Source organism: Sinocyclocheilus grahami, unplaced genomic scaffold (assembly GCF_001515645.1).
Source record: "Sinocyclocheilus grahami isolate Dianchi unplaced genomic scaffold, SAMN03320097.WGS_v1.1 scaffold11.1, whole genome shotgun sequence".
Taxonomy (NCBI): Eukaryota; Metazoa; Chordata; class Actinopteri; order Cypriniformes; family Cyprinidae; genus Sinocyclocheilus; species Sinocyclocheilus grahami.
The window spans coordinates 3,208,260-3,227,207 of record NW_015505190.1 but is presented as its reverse complement, the minus strand read 5'-3'; the positions used below and the strand labels follow the sequence as shown (position 1 = coordinate 3,227,207).

Here is an 18,948-nt window from a genome sequence, read left to right as displayed (position 1 = left end):
TGCCGTACAATCTTGATTTGGGACTAATTTGCAGTATCTATATAGACGTTTAAATTAATATAAAATATATTATAAGTGCTTAGATATCTGTATTTATTTAGCAAACATTGAAATAAAAATGCTGCTGTGTTAAATGTAATCAGGCATCTGTTTAGGCGGAGTATTTTCTCAACAGAGGTTGATGGACCCCTAATGACTCAACAGCAGCACGCGTGATTATCTGGGGTCAGTGAAATAAATGTATCTTTAGTCTTAGTTTTCTTGTGGTATTTGTTTTTAAGCTGAGTAAATGAGTAAATGATGTGCAATGAGGTTAATCGCTGATAATTATGGCTGCGTACAGCCACGCTTATGCATATGTGCAAAAGTCAAATGACATGCATACGTTATCAAACGTGCAAATGTGTTAATATATATATATATATATATATATATATATATATATTTATGAGAAATGTTGTTCTTGTGAAGTTCTATTTAAACGTACAATTGATATGTAAAAAGCTGGAGAAGACTGAGGATTAAACGTTGCATGTTTAGTTTGGTGTAATTTCACATTTTCTTGCTTTAAATTTTTTATATCGATTTTATTTTGGGAATAGCTTAACTAAAGAATTCTGAAGATGATGATGTTTATTTATTCTAAAATATACATTTTAATTGAATAATACGAAATCCATATTACTGTTGCTTTGTTTTTCTTCCTTCCAGTTCTTTTTTTTCTTTAACGATTGAAGAATGAAAGCGAAAAAGCAAAAAAGGCAAGGCGATTTTCAGAAAATTCAGCTAAAGGTTGGCAAAAAGAAGCCAAAAGCAGAAAATGCAACAAACGTCAACTTCAAATCAAAAGCTATCCATTTACCAGAGCAGCTAAAGCATGCGGATTCAGGGCCAACAACGCACAGGCAGCTTGACATTAAGGTACATAAAACACACAATCTTTTGTGGTTTATTATAGGGGTGTAAAAATACATCTGTATGAATCAATGCATCAATCAAATGCAACATAATATTGTAAAGATGCACCTTTATTTTGACTCATCTGCATTGACAGTTACACAACTGGAGTAACTGGAACTTTTTCCCCCCACTCTCTCAGGATCTGTTGTCCAAGCTACACCACATCAACAGTAACATAAAGCAGGGAGCTCTGGTGGGTTTACGGGTGTTGCTGTCAGCTCAGCCTACTCTGATTGAGCTGCATGCATCAGCGGTGCTCTCTGAGGTGGCGGCACTCTTCACCGACAAAGATGGCTCTGTGCGAGCAGCTGCAGTGCGTCTGCTGCGTTTCATCGCTCAGTGCATCTCCGCCGAACGTGTAGCTCCCTTCTTCCCTCTGCTCAGTGCCCACCTCACTTGTGCCATGACTCACATCTCAGAAGCAATCCAGGAAGATGCTCTCCGGGTCCTGGATGTGCTGCTGGAGCACTATCCTGGACTTCTTTCTCAGAGGCATACGGTTCTTCTGACAAATTTTCTAGAGCTCATCTCCCAGAAGCGAAAAGCTGGAACAGGGCAGGATAAATCCGGGAAAGGGGGCTTTGCTCTGACTATCAGCACAAATCGCTCCGTAACAGCACAACAATGGAGACTCACTGTGCTGCTCAGGTGTGTTGCATTCCCAAAAAAATTTAATTCAGTCCTTTTTTCTCCCCATTCTTTCTGTGTCGTTTGCTGTCTTATTATTTATTAATAATTTATGTATTCGTTCAGGTTGGGGAGTTTTCTGCAGGCAGTTGTTGAGGAAAGACCTCTGGAGGAAGGTGTGACCAGCATGATTGGCCTTGGAATGTGGGCTGGAGAGAAAGGCTCGGTGACATCTGTGGATGTGAGTTGGGAGGAGCATGTCTTTGGCAAGGGCAGGATCCAAGTGTTTGAAAATTCTGGAGCCGTTCCCACCTCACATTCCACTTATCGGCTAAGGTATGTTTAATTGTTACAGTAAATGATTGCAGACTCATTTCTCTATCCATTATCAATATGTCCTCCATGTAGACAGACTGAATACTGCATGAAAGTTATGTTTATATCAGAGGTGCCCAAACTAGGGCCCAATGACATTTGATTTGTCTTGCCGTGCAGTATATCACAAATTTTTTTTTTTTTTATCAATTTCTAGTTTATCTTTTGGTTTTAGCATTTAATTGTCTTATTTTGTACATTGTAAATGTAGAGAATATATTAATTTAATCAAAAAACTAAATGCAGTCGGCGCCAATGGCCTTGTGGGCAGCGCGCCGACATGTAGCGCCTTTGCGCTTCGGGTGTCCTGAGTTCGAGTCCCGGCTCGTGGACCTTTCCCGATCCCACCCCCTCTCCCGCTCACACACTTCGCTTCCTGTCGACCTACCGTTCTATCTAAATAAAAGTCATAAAATGCCAAAAATAAATCAATAAAAAAAAAAGAATTCTATTCTTTATTCTTAGTGCACAGACAATAATGGCGAGATTTAGGGAGTGGCACACAGACAAGCATTAAGGTTGTTAAGAAAATTGTTTTACAAAGTCAATATTGTTTATGCGTATTCACTGTAATGTAAGGTTTGTTGTACAGTAAAATGGCACATTGCAAAGTCGTTTTTAATGTTATATTTAAATAATAAATTAAAGGAATCAGGATTAACCACCTTCTCTTTAAAGGGGTCATATAGTTACTCTCCGCTGCGCAAAACTCCGCATTTGAACAGTCAATAGCAAATACTTAAACTAATAACAAAACATACTTACAGTCGCCGAATCAGAAGCGCCAGATTGTCATAGCAAGGTCAGAATTGACCCTTTTGTTAAATTTTTTTTTTTATAGAAATAGCTAAAGGCTGGCTATTGTGCACAGCCAGCCTTGTACTCCTCTAGGTTAAAAAAACTGTTGTCCATAAAATGCGTTGCACAAATTCGAAAATCTGGGTTGTGCTGTTCTGTTGTAAATAAATCTTAACCAATGATTTCTAATTGCATCTACTTCCGGAAGGCCAAATAAAGTGCTTTTGCTTTCGCACTGAAACACAACATCTCCCTGACATGGCTGCATCAACACTACTGCTATAGCTAAAGTTTTGACATAATGCAACCTTTTTTTTGGCCCATCACGCTCTATCAAGTTTGATTTTGGCTTTTTGTAGTAAAAAGTTTGGGTACCTCTGGTTTATATAGTTAAGTATAAATGTCTATAGCTAGCTATATATATTTTTGTATAGAACAGGGCTGATTAGAATACCAAAAAATTGTCTTCAGTACAATGCCAGCATCTGGTAACTTATTAAATGGATAATTTGGCAACAAGTAAACAGTCTCATGTGACTAGCGAAATGAAACTTGAGCAGGCAGTAGATTCAACAATACAATGTTTTTTTATGATTAATCTCATCATATTTTTGTACTGTAAATGGGTTAATATTGGTGAACAGTGTGATAAATGGTTCCCAATTAATTTAAAATCACATAACAGACAAATTACTTCAAAGAGAGATTTTATTATGACCTTAGCTAACTGCATGCTAACTGATGAAACCGCATATTTGCTCACACAAAATATCTATTAAATTTTAAATAATTGTTGCAAAAGTTTATTTGCGACAGTTATTTGTCACGTCTGCACTAATTTACCAAATAACATTTACATTTATGCATTTGGCAGACACTTTTATCCAAAGTGACTTACATTGCATTCAAGATATATGCATTTTTGTTTGCTCCATGCTCTGCTGTTTGAACTAGAGGAGCTAATTTGACAATGTTTCACTACACTTTACATACATTTGTAACAAAGGGGATTTTTTTTGTCAACCCATCTGGATTTGATGCATTACAAATTACAGAATAAAACAGAATGTCAGACTGCATAAACTGGCAAGCTGTCCTGAATAGCAACACAATATTATCATGGTCAGGTAACAAAATTTGCACAAGAGTATTGTCCCATTATATCGCTGAGACTTTGTACTCTTTTCAGTTTGATCAAAAGACAGAAAGGCCATGTGTTTACAGTATACAGCTCCTGGTTATGTTGGTTTTGTGCAGGCCGGACTCTAAGGCAGTGGCTGGAATGAATAAGGAGCTCTGCTCGGCTGAGACGGTGCAGGGCTTTGCAGGAACCCTGGTGCCTCTGATGCTGGAGATCTGGGTGGAGGCGGCAGGTGGAGATCGTGTGCAGACAGACAGCGGCCACCTGCTCTCAGCAGAGGCCATGGCTCTTATGTTCCAGATCCTCACCATACTGCAGTTACTGAGAAGACTTACCCCACAGAGAGATCAACAGGACATACTGGTACATACACTTAAAATGTTATATAGCCACATAAACCACACATAATTATCACATAAACCCTGTTTCTGCTGTACCCTGCAGGACGCCTGGTTCCGGAATTCATACCTGACAGATTTCAAACACCACTTCATGAAGAACTTCCCCTATGGCCTGCTGGAGGTGGCAAGACACAGGAAGAAAGCTGATGGAAAGAGGTGACCAAAAAGTCCAAAAGTTTTATTAATGGAAACCGAGAGTGTTTTGGTATATGTAAATTAATGAACCACATTTCGTTTTTTGTGATTCCAGAAGTTTCAAGAACTGTATGTACTTGAATATTAATTTACATTTAAATTTTTTAGCGTTTTAAATTCAGTTTATGTATTTTATTTAAAGCATGTCATATTTTATAAACAAAACAAACAAAAAAAACCTCTATTCCCCTATCCCTCGTATATCAGTTGAACAAAAAGTGTAAAATAATAACAAAATAAAAATTATATACATTATAAAATAAAAAATGCAGTTCAAATTACATTATAGTAGATTACCCAATTATCCATTATAGTAAATTACACTCTATAAATCGTATTCAAAGCAACCTGAGCTTTTTACTGAAAGCAATGATCATATGTTAGTTACTACTATTACTATTACTACTAATATTAATTGAAATAATTTTAATCCTGCAGCCCCCTTGGAAGCTTTCTAATGCAAAAGCGACTGAGAACTACTGCTCTATAAGGGGGTAATTATCACTCTAATTTGTCTTCAGGATTAGGCAGCAGCAGGTAGCAGCTGGAACGGTTGCTGGAGGCAATGTGGAACCGTTGGCCCTAAACGTGACATTGTGCCAAGTTATGGTGACACTCAGTCTTAGGGGCCAGGATCACGTAGAAGCCGAAGATGCTGATTGGCTCGGACCAATCAGGGGATTTATTAGGGAGACCTTGTCCAGTGGGGGCAAGCTGAGTTCAAAGCACCTGGCAGCCTTACTGGAGGTGGTGTGGAGGATGATTGTCACCCAGCGCAGCCGCGGTGAGGCCGGTTTTCTTTGCTTTTTTTTTAAAATAAAGGTCTGCTGAATTTAAAATGTTCATGTGTGTGTTTTTTCAGTGGTGACCGACGATCTCCTGCAGGCTGTGTATGTGCAGTACCAGCAGAGGAACCTGGCTGTGAGCGTCCGCACTTTGCTGCTGCACTTTTTCAGTCAGCTCTACATTCAAGAGCATCAGAACCACCCTCATATTGCCCGGTAGGTACCCACCAACCATTTTTGCCTGGCCCTGATCTCTCTCATTTTTTCAACATCAGTGTTTTCTGGCCTTTCTGGTTATGTTATTTATGTACACACTTTACCATTTAGATTAGGGTCAGTACGATTTTTTACAAGAAATTAAAACTTTTATTCAGCAAGAATATTGGATATTGATGAAAAGTGACCAGAAAGACATTTACAATGTTACAAAAGATTTCTATTTTAGATGTGATTTTCACAAAAATATAAAGCAGCACAACCGTTTTCAACATTGATAATAACAAGAAATGTTTCTTGAGCACTGAATCATATTAGAATATTTTCTGAAAGATCATGTGACACCTAAAACCTGGATTAATGGTAGCTGAAAATTCAGCTCAGCCATCATAGGAATAAATTACATTTCAAAATGTATTGAAATAGAAAACAGGTATTTTAAATTGTAATAATATTTCACAATATTTCAGTTTTTGTTTCACAATGTTAATGTTTATATATTCTTTTTGTGTAGTCTGTCTTTTTAGTTGTCATATAATTTTGCCATTTTTTTCCATGTGTCCAGGTTTGTTTGTGAAAGGAATTGTATTTAAAAGGTTAGTTCACCCAAAAATGAAAATTAGGCTGCGTTTTACTCACCCCTGAGGCATCCTAGGTGTATATGACTTTCTTCTTTCAGACGAATCCAGTCGGAGTTAGATTAAAAATTGTCTTTGATCTTTCAAGCTGTTTAATGCCACTCAGCGGGTGTTGCATTGTTTCAGTCCAAAAGAACTTAAATAAAAATCGCCCATCCATTAAAAAAAAAGTGTCTCACACGGCTCTGGGGGGGTGAAAAAAGGCCTTCTGTAGCAAATCGATGCGTTTTTGTAAGAAAAATATCCATATTCAAAACTTAATAATCATTTAAATCTAGCTTGCGCTCACTGTTGTAAACAGAAGCAGTTCCCGCTCGGGCACACGGAAACGCAGCGGAGAGATCAAAACAAAACAACGGTCAAGAATTAGAAGCACAAAACGAGGATTTGTAAAGAAGAATGTCAGAGGATTTCGATATAAGCCAAGAGGAGACTGGTTTTCCTTTGCTAAAGTAAGGAAACTTTGCTTCCTTTGATCCTGTAAACAAACGTTGGTTTTCATGAGACTCACCGGCGCATGCGTAATGCTGACCTCATATGTCATGCTCCCGGAACTGCTTCTATGTACAACTGTTGGCGCAAGCTACATTAAAGTGATTATTACATTTTGAATATGGATATTTTTCCTAAAAAAACGCATCGATTTGCTACAGAAGGCCTTTGTTCACCCCCCAGAGCCGTGTGAGACATTTTTAGGGATGGGCGATTTTTATTTAAGTTCTTTTGGACTGAAGCAATGCAACACCCGCTGAGTGGCATTAAATAGCTTGAAAGATCAAAGAGAATTTTTTATATAACTCCGACTGGATTCGTCTGAAAGAAGAAAGTCATATACACCTAGGATGCCTCGGGGGTGAGTAAAACCACAGCCTAATTTTCCATTTTTGGGTAAACTAACCCTTTAAGTGAATTGACTATCTTTGCGACGAGTCTGAAGTCTCCCTCTCTTTCAGGAGCAGGATTCTGGCGCGTTGGCTGGCGTCACTGCCGGTGCAGTTGGTTCAGCTGGGCAGCAGGAATCCTCAGCTCTCAGCACAACTGTTGGAGACGATCCATCCAGCTGCTGCGAGGGGCAATAAAGACCTTCTGCAGAGTCTTCAGAAAAATGCCTGCAATATTTATGGTAAGAATATATACTGACAAACATCTGTCTAACATACTCTCTCGATACGATAACGTGTGTGTGCTCGAGAGAGTCTTGTGTAAGAGATCGGGCGGTAGTCAGGGTGAGCATTAGAGTGGTGGCGTCTCCGGTTCTGAGTGTGATATCAGCTCTCTGAAGTTTTGTGTTTCGGGAGCACAGCACTCTCTTTGTGTATGTTAGCACTCATGACATCAGCAGCTTGCGTCAGCAGCTAATAATGTCTATCTGTGATCACTGACAGGACAAACCTCTTTCTCTCTTGCTTTTTTCTTACTCTCTTTCTCACAGACATTCATTCCCTCATGGTTGAGCTTTAGCAGATACATAAATATGTCACTAGAGGGAGCTCTTTCCTTTCTCAAGTTTCACATTCAGAATGGATAATCTATCTCAAAATAGATCTGTGGAACCCCAATGGTAATTCACCATGGGCCAGGAATTTTTAAGGGAAAAAAGTTTTAAAAACATTTTTTAATTGATTTTATTTAATTAAAAAAGTGGTTAGCATTATTTGTAGACAATTTATGTTGTAAAATGTTTCCAAGCTGAGCAGATCTATTATATTAACATTTCACTGTTTATGTTCATCTGTGTGATACATATGCATGTCTCACTTTGTAGATCCACAGGAGGGCTCCGTGGTGGTGTTGCCTGTGGATTCCCAGAAGAGGCTGGTTCAGATTCTCCATTTCCTGCCAACGTTTCCCGCAGAGCTTCTGGCATGTCTCAGTCAGGTCTGCAACACTGGGAGAGTGTCGGCTAGCCTGGCCACCATGCTAGTACGCACCATACACCTGAGGTATGAGGGTTATGACACATCACTGTGCACTAATGCAGTCCTAATGTCTGCTTCCAGTGTTCCGCTCTGGGGCATCAGAGATCTAGTTTCCCATGGGTTACAGGGCATGGGGGTAAAAAGCCAGGGGGGAAAAAGATCCATGTGTGGTATTGTTACAACACCAATTTTAAACCGAATAAGCTGATTCACTATTTAGGGCAGCAATCTTCAAAGGCAGCATTCTAACCAAAAAGGTATCTTGAAAATTAGGGGACTAATATATATATATATCAAGCGCTACTTCACATAATACTTGCTAACATGGAAAAATACGTGCATTAGTGTATGTTTAACCAAGATTGGTAATGCATGTGCAGCTCGGCCCCTGGAGGGGAGTATCTGTCTGCATCTGACTGATATGTTTAAAATGTGACTCTGTTTTCTACGACTGCCGAGAGGAGACAGCAGTCTCAGAGTTTTCACTGTTAATAGAATCAAACAATTTAACCAATCAGAGACAGCCAAGCGCTGTGCGGCACGATCAGAGGATGGCCAATTCTCCCACTTAACTCTGATTTGCCGTGACCACTAGTCATTAACCGTGATTGGCCGTAATGTGGTGGAACAGAGCCACGAGTCACTGCGCAGTGTGGCCGAGGTCATACTGCAGTAAGTTTAGAATATTCTGAGGTATTGCTGACTTTAGTATATTTACATTTAGTCATTGAGCAGACACTTTTATCCAAAGCGACTTACAAGTGAGGACAATGGAAGCAATCAAAATCAACAAAAGAGCAATGATATACAAGTGCTATGACAAGTCTCAGTTAGCCTAACGCAGTACACGTAGCAATGTTTTGTTAATATATATTATATATATTTTATTTATACTAAATAAAAAGAAAATGGATAGAATAGAATAAAAATAGAGCAAGCTAGATTTAGAGGCCTTTTTTTGCTTTTTGTTAATTGTATAATGAATAAAAAAACAAATAGATAGAATAAAAAAAGTTTTTTTTTTTAAAGAAAACAAGCAGTTAGTAAATGAATAGAGTCAGAGAATAGGGACAAGTTTTTTTTTTTTTTTTTTAAAGAATTGAATTAGAATAGAGCCGTGATGGGCAAACTTGGCCCTTCCAGGCCACTTTCCTTCAGAGATTTGATCCAACCCTGATAAAACTCACCTGCCTGTAGCTTTCTAGTAGTCTTGAAGACAATGATTAGCTGGTTCAGGTGTGTTTGATTAGAGTTGGAGCTAAACTCTGAAGGAAAGTGACCTGGAAGGGCCAAGTTTGCCCACCCCTGGAATAGAGAGTGCTAGAGTTAGAGGGTCAAATAAAGATGGAAGAGATGTGTTTTTAGCCGATTCTTGAAGATGGCTAAGGACTCAGCTGCTGGGATTGATTTGGGCAGGTCATTCCCCCAGGTGGGAACATTTATTGTAAAAGTCAGTGAAAGTGATTTTGTGCCTCTTTGGGATGGCACAATAATGTGCCGTTCACTTGTAGAATGCAAGCTTCTAGAGAGCACATAACTCTGAAGTAATGAATTTAGGTAAAGGGGTGCAGAACCAGTGGTGGTTTTGTAGGCAAACATTAATGCCTTGAATTTTATGCGATCAGCTATTAGTAGCCAGTGCAAATTGCTAAACAGAGGTGTGACGTGCATTCTTTTCGGCTCATTAAAAATGAATCTTGCTGACTCGTGCTGGATTAATTGTAAAGGTTTGATAGAACTGGCTGGAAGGCCTGCCAAGAGAGCATTGCAGTAGTCCAGCCTGGACAGAACAAGAGCTTGAACAAGGAGTTGTGAAGCATGTTCCGAAAGAAAGGGTCTGATCTTCTTGATGTTGTATAAAGCAAATCTGCAGGACTGGGTAGTTTTAGCAATGTGGTCTGAGAAAGTCAGCTGATCATCAATCATAACTCCGAGGTTTCTGGCTGTTTTTGAAGGAGTTATGGTTGATGTGCCTAACTGGATGGTGAAATTGTAATGAAACGATGGGTTTGATGGAACCACAAGCAGTTCTGTCTTGGCAAGGTTGAGTTGAAGGTGATGGTCCTTCATCCAGCAATAAATGTCTATTAGACAAGCTGAGATGCGAGCAGCTATCATCGGATCATCAGGATGGTATGAGGGTAGAGTTGAGGGTCAACCGCATAGCAGTGATATGAAAAGCCATGTTTTTGAATGACAGAACCTAGTGATGCCATGTAGACAGAGAAGAGAAGTGGTCCAAGAACTGAGCTCTGAGGCACCCCAGTAGTTAGATGTTGCGACTTGGACACCTCACCTCTCCAAGATACCTTGAAGGACCTATCTGAGAGGTAAGACTCAAACCACTGGAGTGCGGTTACTGAGATGCCCTTTGCCAATAGAGTTGACAGGAGGATCTGGTGGTTAACCGTGTCAAAAGCAGCGGACAGATCTAGTAAGATAAGTATAGAAGATTTGGAATCTGCTCTTGCCAGTCTTAAGGCTTCAACAACTGAGAGCAAGGCAGTCGGTTGAATGTCCACTTCTGAAACCAGACTGGTTGCTGTCAAGGAGGTTGTTCTGCATGCAAAAGGCAGAGACTTGGTTGAACACAGCTCGTTCAAGTGTTTTTGCAATGAAAGGAAGAAGGGAAACCGGTCTGTAGTTCTCTAAAAGAGATGGGTTAAGGGTGGGTTTCTTAAGTAGTGGCGTATATTAGTGTATTGTATGTTAATATATACAATACTTAGTATTTTGCACCGTTTTTGACAAGAAGAATTTCAGAAATTTTGTTTATAGTGAGAGTGCCGTCATGAAAGGAGAAGGGATGGGCATTTTGAGTAGTTTTGTTGTTGAATAACTTAGCATATAAATAAGTAATTGATTTAATTGAAATAAAGGTAAAAATGTAATAAATGTGCCAAAAAGAGAGAAAAGTTAAAAACAACAGATATGAATTGCAAATATATAGTTTTCTTCACAAACATTGCATCAAGTTTTAGCTTTAATATATGCTTTTTAATGTAGGAATTAATAATATTTACATTAAGTGATTTAGCAGACACTTTTAGCCAAAGCGACTTACAAATTAGTAGATGGAAGATGTGCTTTAGCCATTTCTTGAAGATGGCTAAGGACTCAGCTGCTCGGATTGAGTTGGGAAGGTAAGAGTTACGGTAAAAGTCTGTGAAAGTGATTTTGTGCCTCTTTGGGATAGCACTACAGTGCGCCGTTCACTTGCAGAATGCAAGCTTCTAGAGGGCACATAAGTCTGAAGTAGTGAATTTAGGTAAACGGGTGCAGAACCAGTGGTTTTATAGGCAAACATCAGTACCTTGAATTTTATGCAAGCAGCTATTGGTAGCCAGTGCAATATGCATTTACAAAAAGTTCAACTTTTTTATTTAGATACTGTTGCCTCAGCAATGTTGTTATTGTTATCTAAAACTATTAAAATTGTTTTTGTTCATTAAAATAAAGCTGGAATTGCATATATAAAAAACCTAAACCTTAAAAAATGTTAAATGTTGCCTTGGCCACTAACTGAAATAAAATTAGTTAAAGCATTTAAAATGCTCAAACATAAATTGAAATAAAAATAAAAGCTAAATACATTTTTTTATTTTAATGACAAAAGTACATAACAAAATGACTAAAACTTAAACAAAAACGAAAATGAAAATATAAAAATAAAAGCTAATACAAAATATCAATAAAAACCATTATAGAATATAAATAATACTAAAATAACACTGGATTTCACATACAAAAGACACATACAAAATGCATGTCAATATAAAAGCTCTGCATTTATAATGATAAAAAACACATTTTGATAATTTCATATGTTTATATTTATAAAACAAAAAACAAATGGTGAAAGTCTCACAAGAGGATTGGTATGATAAGCATCCAAGTTTGAATTATATATATATATATATATATATATATATTTTTTTTTTTTACTAGTTGAGTTGTTGCTGAGGGCCTTAGTGCCTGCGTGTGTGTCTTTGTGACATGCTCTGTCCCCATTGCATTTATTATAGTCACTAGCCTAAAGCCACTCTTATATTTGTGGTTTCCCCTCAAATCCTAATGGGAGCAATGTTTGAGAACACACTGAGTGTGTGACTTTGAGTCCCAGAGTGAGGTGTGTGAGTGTATCTTGGATACACTGCCTTTCCTCAGGTCTCTGGTCATAAGAACAAGACATGGCTAAATGTGTTCGAACACCTACAGAGGGCAGTATTACTCTTTTGACGAGACATGGAACGATTATTAAGTTTCCTGCTCAGAGTCGCACCAAAATTCCAAAACAAATGTGAATTCACACCGACTGCACTTTTGAAAAAGTCTGGCCCCGTGACAGAATTCCTGCGCGATAAGTGAAGCATCACTTAAGACCGCTTCTGTTCATGGCAGAGCTGTGTGACATGCCGTTAAGAGAGCCAGTCCTCAGAACAACATGAACCGAACATTCTGTCCTTCACAAGAATTTAGCTTTGATCACATCAGCGAAACGATGAACTCTTAAAGAGTTTGAAATGGTGGCCATCGGGTTCTGAAAGTGTTGCTAATCTTAGACAAGAATGGTTAATAGTATAGCTATAGAGTGTGTGTGTGTGGTTGGCACACAGAAAGACACAATGAACAGTAGAATTTTTTCCTTGGTGCATCTCTCAGTATGTGTGTGTGTGTCTGTCTGGCTTCTTTTTACTAATGGGTTGATGGGAAATGAGCCAATCAGTATGTATTAAGAAAGTCCAGCACATGTTCATTCCAAGATCACAAGAGAAATTAAATCAAAACAAGTAAAAAATCAGATATTCATTCACTTTATTGACCTCGAGACTGATCCACATCTATAAGGGAGAATCATAAGACTGCATGGATTGTCCTTGAATAGCTTTAACACAGGCACACACACACTGGTTCTCTCTGATTTCCTTCTCAGAGAAGCGTGAGTATATAATGCCTAGTTCTGTTCAGTGCTGTTAAATTATGTACTTCAACTTTATTTTTTATATAAATATATTTATGTATTTAAAATATATATATTTTATATGCATTTAAATATACACTACCGTTCAGATTTAAAAGTGTTTTTAAAAGACATATCTTATGCTCACCAAGGCTGCGTTTATTTGATCAAAAATACAGAAAAATACAGTAATTGTTTTTTATTTGAATATAATGTAATTTTTGTAATTTATTCCTGTGATGGCAAAACGGAATTTTCAACAGACTTGATCCTTCAGAAATCATTCTAAAATTATAATTTGCTACCCAAGAAATACATGTTACTTATTAATGACAATAGTTGTACTAATTAAAACCGTGATGCTTTTGTTTAATGAATTTTTTTTTTTCAAAAGAACAGCTTTTTAAAAAAAAACAAATCTTTTGTAACGATGTCAATACCTTTAGTGCCACTTTTGGTCGATTTAATGCATCCCTCAGAATAAAAGTTTTTTGTTTTTTTTATAAAAAAGGCTGAATATAATTGTCAGTGTTTTTCTGCTGTGGATGCTAACCATGCACCAATATTAATATTCTAGTTAAATAGTGGATATCATCATTACAAAAAAGATGTATGTATGTATTTATGAAAAGCATGTACCACTGGGTTGAAGTGTAGTTTGATTCAATAGGTGGCGTTTTAAGGAGTTAAAGGTGGAGTTGCTGTGCAAAAAACCCTCTGGGGGTTCATGGAATGTCTTAAAATCTTCTTAAGGAACAGTAAGTGTTGTCTGTCATATTGTAAGGATGACCTCAGCATATCCTTAATACCGTGAGTGTTCTCATTCGCTGAAGGTGAGCGTGTTTGTGGCTGGAGGTTGATTTCAAAGGAAATGAAGGAGCTCAGATGGCCAGTATTTTTAGACTGACATTCTCACCACATGCACACACTCAAGTACAGTGTGAGATGTGTAACGGGAGAGTGGATTAGTGCCGGACCACTGCACAGTAATGCATGTGTGCTTCCCCGCAGGTCTCCTCTGAGTGGCTGGTCGAGCAGTTCACAGGATGTGCCGGTGAAGGATGTAGATTACCTCAGTTTCTGTTTCACTACACTAACAGGTGCGCGCACACACATCACATTCAATTGTATGAGTACTGACAGCATACTTGGTATTGATACAGCGGTATTCCCATGATCCTGTGCTTCAGGTTTCTCCTCTGAGATGCTGCAGGCCCTCCAGGACACAGATGAAGACGGCCTGATGCCCTCCTCCACACTCTCGCCCCTCAGCGTATTCACTACCACCCTGGAGCAGTTCCTTCACCATTGGGATGTAGTGGAGGTGATTCTCTCTCTCTCTCTCTTTTATCTGCCAGTCTCTTTCTCCACCTTCAGTCGCTCCAACAACTTGTGTTATGTCAGTTGTTCTGCTGTCAATCGCTGGCATATGTTTCTAATCCTGTTGTCACCCGCTCTGTCCCCTGTGAGCATCTCTGTCCTCTCGCATCTGCTCTGTCAGTTAGTCTGGCTTGTGTCAATCATTTGGTTGCTTTAGTGTCAGTCCGCTTGTCTGTCTGCTGTTGGTTAGATGCATTTGCATTACACTCTATTTTCACCTGGCACAAAACAACATTTTTAGCATCGAATAATCAAATAATTTTTCTGTCACAGTTAATCACAAATATGAAGGTTAATACTGAAGAAAATGAAGAAATATCATTTAAAGACATCACATTATTGTAAAAGACAAAGGGCCAGATTTACTAAACAGGGCAAATTAGCACGAGAGCACAATTCCAAAACAGCGCAGATGGACACTTTACTGACGACGCGCAACTAAATTAAAGAACGCAGGCTCAACATCTCATTTACGTATCAACCAACGCAATATACCAGGCGCAGCGCAAATTACGTAGTCACAAATAAGCAGAACCGATGCTCATCAGGTGCAGGTGATCTACTTACGACACAGGCGCAAAATTGTTTAAGACATGCTTTTTTGGGTGTTAAATAAAGTCGCAAATACCAGTAATTTTATGAGCGCAAACGTTAGTAAATCACGTTGCATGATTCATTTTAATACTCTCCTCCCATAAATTTTGCGTCTGAAAAGGAAACTCCTACAAATCCATATTCAATAAGGTCAGATGCAAAAATAACTTTCTACGCCTTTTCAGTGCTAATTCCTCACTTGTGCGTCTTTAGTAAATCCTGACAGTACTATTTTAATGCCAAAAGACGGTTTGTGCTGGCGCAAGCTGTTAGTAAATATAGAACAAAATCATTGAAAAAACATAATTGAAAAATAATTTTTCTTGTGTGCAATTTAAATTTGTTTTTCTGCAAATAAATAATAAAAACCAAGCAGAGTTGTTGCACATCATGTAATATATATATATATATATATATATATATATAAAAATAACTTTCTACGCCTTTTCAGTGCTAATTCCTCACTTGTGCGTCTTTAGTAAATCCTGACAGTACTATTTTAATGCCAAAAGACGGTTTGTGCTGGCGCAAGCTGTTAGTAAATATAGAACAAAATCATTGAAAAAACATAATTGAAAAATAATTTTTCTTGTGTGCAATTTAAATTTGTTTTTCTGCAAATAAATAATAAAAACCAAGCAGAGTTGTTGCACATCATGTAATATATATATATATATATATATATATATATCGGTCATTCTGTTTACCTTAATCACACCCATCGTGTTTCATTAGGGCTGCACGATAAATCGAAATGGAATCGATTTATAAACCGTGACTAATAAACACACGACTACGGCAATATACGGTTTATCGGAGTTCTTATTATTATAATTTTCATTAAAATAAAGTATATTTATAATGCAATGCCTTTATCACTGCTTAAATACTATGAAATATGTTGCGTGCCTTATTCTGTGTAAGAAGCCACATCATCTCACAGAAGGATTTATTTCAAACACTCGACTGACGTTATGAAGTGAGTTTGGAGTAAAAATATGTTATTAAATGTGGTATTTTCACATGCTTTCAGATGAAGCAGCATTTACTTCACAGAGCCGTAGTTCACTGAGAAGCTATGCAAACACAGCTGTCATTATCGCGAATGATTTCTTCGATTTCATAATCGCGCAATAAAATCATCTGCGATTTTTTTGGTGTAACTTGTCAGTGAACTATGTGTAGTAAATTCTCCTCCATCTGAAAGCACGTGATGATGATTTCCTGCTGATTACAGAACCGGCATTACTATCAAAATGCGCATGACAATCGCATTCGATTAATCGTGCAGCCCTATGTTTCATGCCAAACTTGTGCAAATTTTTTACTTCTACCAAGAAGCAGGTGTTCACTTGATTCAGTGCAGGACCACTTGGGTTGTTATTCATCGCACAAGTGTGTTTTAGTTCCCCCCCCCGGAGACGGCTAGTTCGTTGAGCAGGGGAAGGTTTATCACATCGCACCGGTGTAGGTGTCTCCATATTTCAATAAGGGCTGGTTATCAGAGCGCTCCTGGCTAAAGCAAATGCTAATGCCAGCCAGCAGACAGCGTCACCGCCTGACATTTTACACGGAAATTAAAACCCAACAAAACCACACCCTCAGGCCAGGGGCTGACTCTCACTGCCCCCCCTCCCTTTACTACACACACACAGCTAATTCCTCCATGCAATTTTCTCTGGACTTTCATTTTTTGTGTCCAAGTCAATCAGACAGTAAAGGTGTAGAGGAACGGCTGGCATCACCGTTGATACGGTAATGAGGAGTGACGGGGGAGATGATGCCAGCAGGTGAGGCTGATGGAGAATAATGGGCCTTAATGAGGAAAAGAGCCTGTTTCCCTCCTCACGTACACACACGCACAGGAAACACTTTCTCTCAACTTAATCACTTAACTTGTGCTTAATTAGAAATTATATTTAACAATTAAAAAAAAATCACTGTACAAAAACACATTTAGCACTTTACATTAATTGCGCTTTCAGCCTTGAAAAAAATGGAGATATTAAATAATGCTGAAAACTATTTATTGGATTTTTTAATATATATTTGTAAAATTGCATTGTAACATTAATTGCATATATATATATATATATATATAGAGAGAGAGAGAGAGAGAGAGAGAGAGAGAGAGTACAAGTTAATTGCATATATATTTCTGTATGTATATAGCTATTACTTTTTCTTTTTAGATTATTTTAGATTTTTCATATTATACATTAACATTGCTGGAATATGAAACACCAAGTTTTTTTATTTATTTATTATTATTAAAGCAATATTTAGCACCTTTTTACAGCTCTGTATGTAGATGAGCCTGAAAAGCTATAATTAATAAATATATAATCTAATAAATAATTCATATATAATCTTATATAATAATAATAATATCTCTGTGTATATATAATATTTTTCGTGTTATATTATTTAATTTTTATTACATGTTTACATTGCTGGAATATGTTATAAAGTAAATAAGAACAATTGCTTTTTTACAGCTCTGCTGAGAAATCCTAATGTGCTAAAACACAAAAATGTGCTAAAAAGTGTCCTTCTAATCCTATTGGGATTTCACATCACACTCTTAAAGAAAATTCTCACTTACTGTTTCTCAGATATATAGCTTGGAAATTAGCATCAAATTAAGTTTGAGTGGTGTGAGAGCGAGAGCGCATGGCTGCTGGGGGTCCATTCCTTTATTGCCAATCAGGCGTCTCTAATCTAAAGCATGCGTAATGTGTTCTTAACACTGTTAGCCTGATTAATGTCTGATAATAACCTGCTCTGAATGACATTCCGCTCCGCCTTCATCTGTTTAATCTAATCTGCTCTAATGCTATTAGCACTATTAGATTTTTCTCACACGCACTTATTTATTGTTTGTGCTCATAAAATATCAGTTCAGAGAGTGGCAGGGCATCGCTAATCTGTCCAGTGTCAACTTCCATTACGACAGCCCGGCCGTAGTGGTGAGGTACAACCCTTTGAGCCTGTCACTGTATATGGGTGTGTGTGGTGCTATAGGATTCTTTGTTCTCTGCAGACTTCTCTTTTGTCTGGGACCAGGGATTTATTTTTGACTCACCTAAACCGTGTGTGTCAGATGTTAAGATGTTGTGATGTATAATTCAAAGGTTCTGTGTAGATGAGATAGGAAAAAGTCTCATCTCTCTGTCAGCTTTCAGTCTGTAATATGACTCTTCTCTGAAGATGACTTATGTTCCTAAAATCTGTTTAGTCCTTTTACCTAGCCTTTGGCTTGATTTTTAAAAATAAATGTTTGGTTTAATGCAGGAATTAATTTCAGACTATTTTGCAGATGTACACGGGCATGAGGAGTGACAAATTATAACTCGTATTTAATGCCCTATCTATGTATCTATCTATCTATCTGTCTATCTGTCTGTCTGTCTGTCTGTCTGTCTCTATCTATCTATCTATCTAACATCTATCTATCTGTCTGTCTCTATCTATCTATCTATCTATCTATCTATCTATCTATCTATCTGTCTATCTATCTGTCTGTCTGTCTATCTATCCATCTATTTAACACCTATCTATCTATCGATCTATCTGTCTCTGTCTATCTATCTATCTGTCTGTCTATCTATCCATCTATTTAACACCTATCTATCTGTCTGTCTGTCTGTCTGTCTATCTATCCATCTATTTATCACCTGTCTGTCTGTCTGTCTCTATCTATCTATCTATCTGTCTATCTATCTATCTGTCTGTCTATCTGTCTGTCTGTCTATCTATCCATCTATTTAACACCTATCTGTCTGTCTGTCTGTCTCTATCTGTCTGTCTGTCTCTGTCTATATATCTATCTAACGTCTGTCTGTCTGTCTCTGTCTATCTATCTAACATCTATCTATCTGTCTGTCTCTATCTATCTATCTATATCTATCTGTCTATCTATCCATCTATTTAACACCTATCTATCTATCTGTCTGTCT

At 37.8% G+C, this 18,948-nt stretch overlaps 1 protein-coding gene across 1 annotated transcript in view; it reads left to right on the top strand.

Annotated features, from left to right (window-relative positions):
• The first annotated feature begins 137 nt into the window (after positions 1 to 137).
• The window catches only part of LOC107596045 (testis-expressed sequence 10 protein homolog), a 25,340-nt gene continuing 6,529 nt past the window's right edge, over positions 138 to 18,948 (top strand). The window contains exons 1-12 of the mRNA XM_016286655.1: positions 138 to 225; positions 712 to 921; positions 1,100 to 1,608; positions 1,714 to 1,923; positions 4,018 to 4,264; positions 4,346 to 4,458; positions 5,019 to 5,281; positions 5,360 to 5,498; positions 7,090 to 7,259; positions 7,902 to 8,079; positions 14,027 to 14,115; positions 14,206 to 14,339. Coding sequence (XP_016142141.1) covers positions 739 to 921; positions 1,100 to 1,608; positions 1,714 to 1,923; positions 4,018 to 4,264; positions 4,346 to 4,458; positions 5,019 to 5,281; positions 5,360 to 5,498; positions 7,090 to 7,259; positions 7,902 to 8,079; positions 14,027 to 14,115; positions 14,206 to 14,339 — 2,235 coding nt within the window. The 5' untranslated portion in view covers positions 138 to 225; positions 712 to 738. The remainder of the gene's footprint in view (positions 226 to 711; positions 922 to 1,099; positions 1,609 to 1,713; positions 1,924 to 4,017; positions 4,265 to 4,345; positions 4,459 to 5,018; positions 5,282 to 5,359; positions 5,499 to 7,089; positions 7,260 to 7,901; positions 8,080 to 14,026; positions 14,116 to 14,205; positions 14,340 to 18,948) is intronic.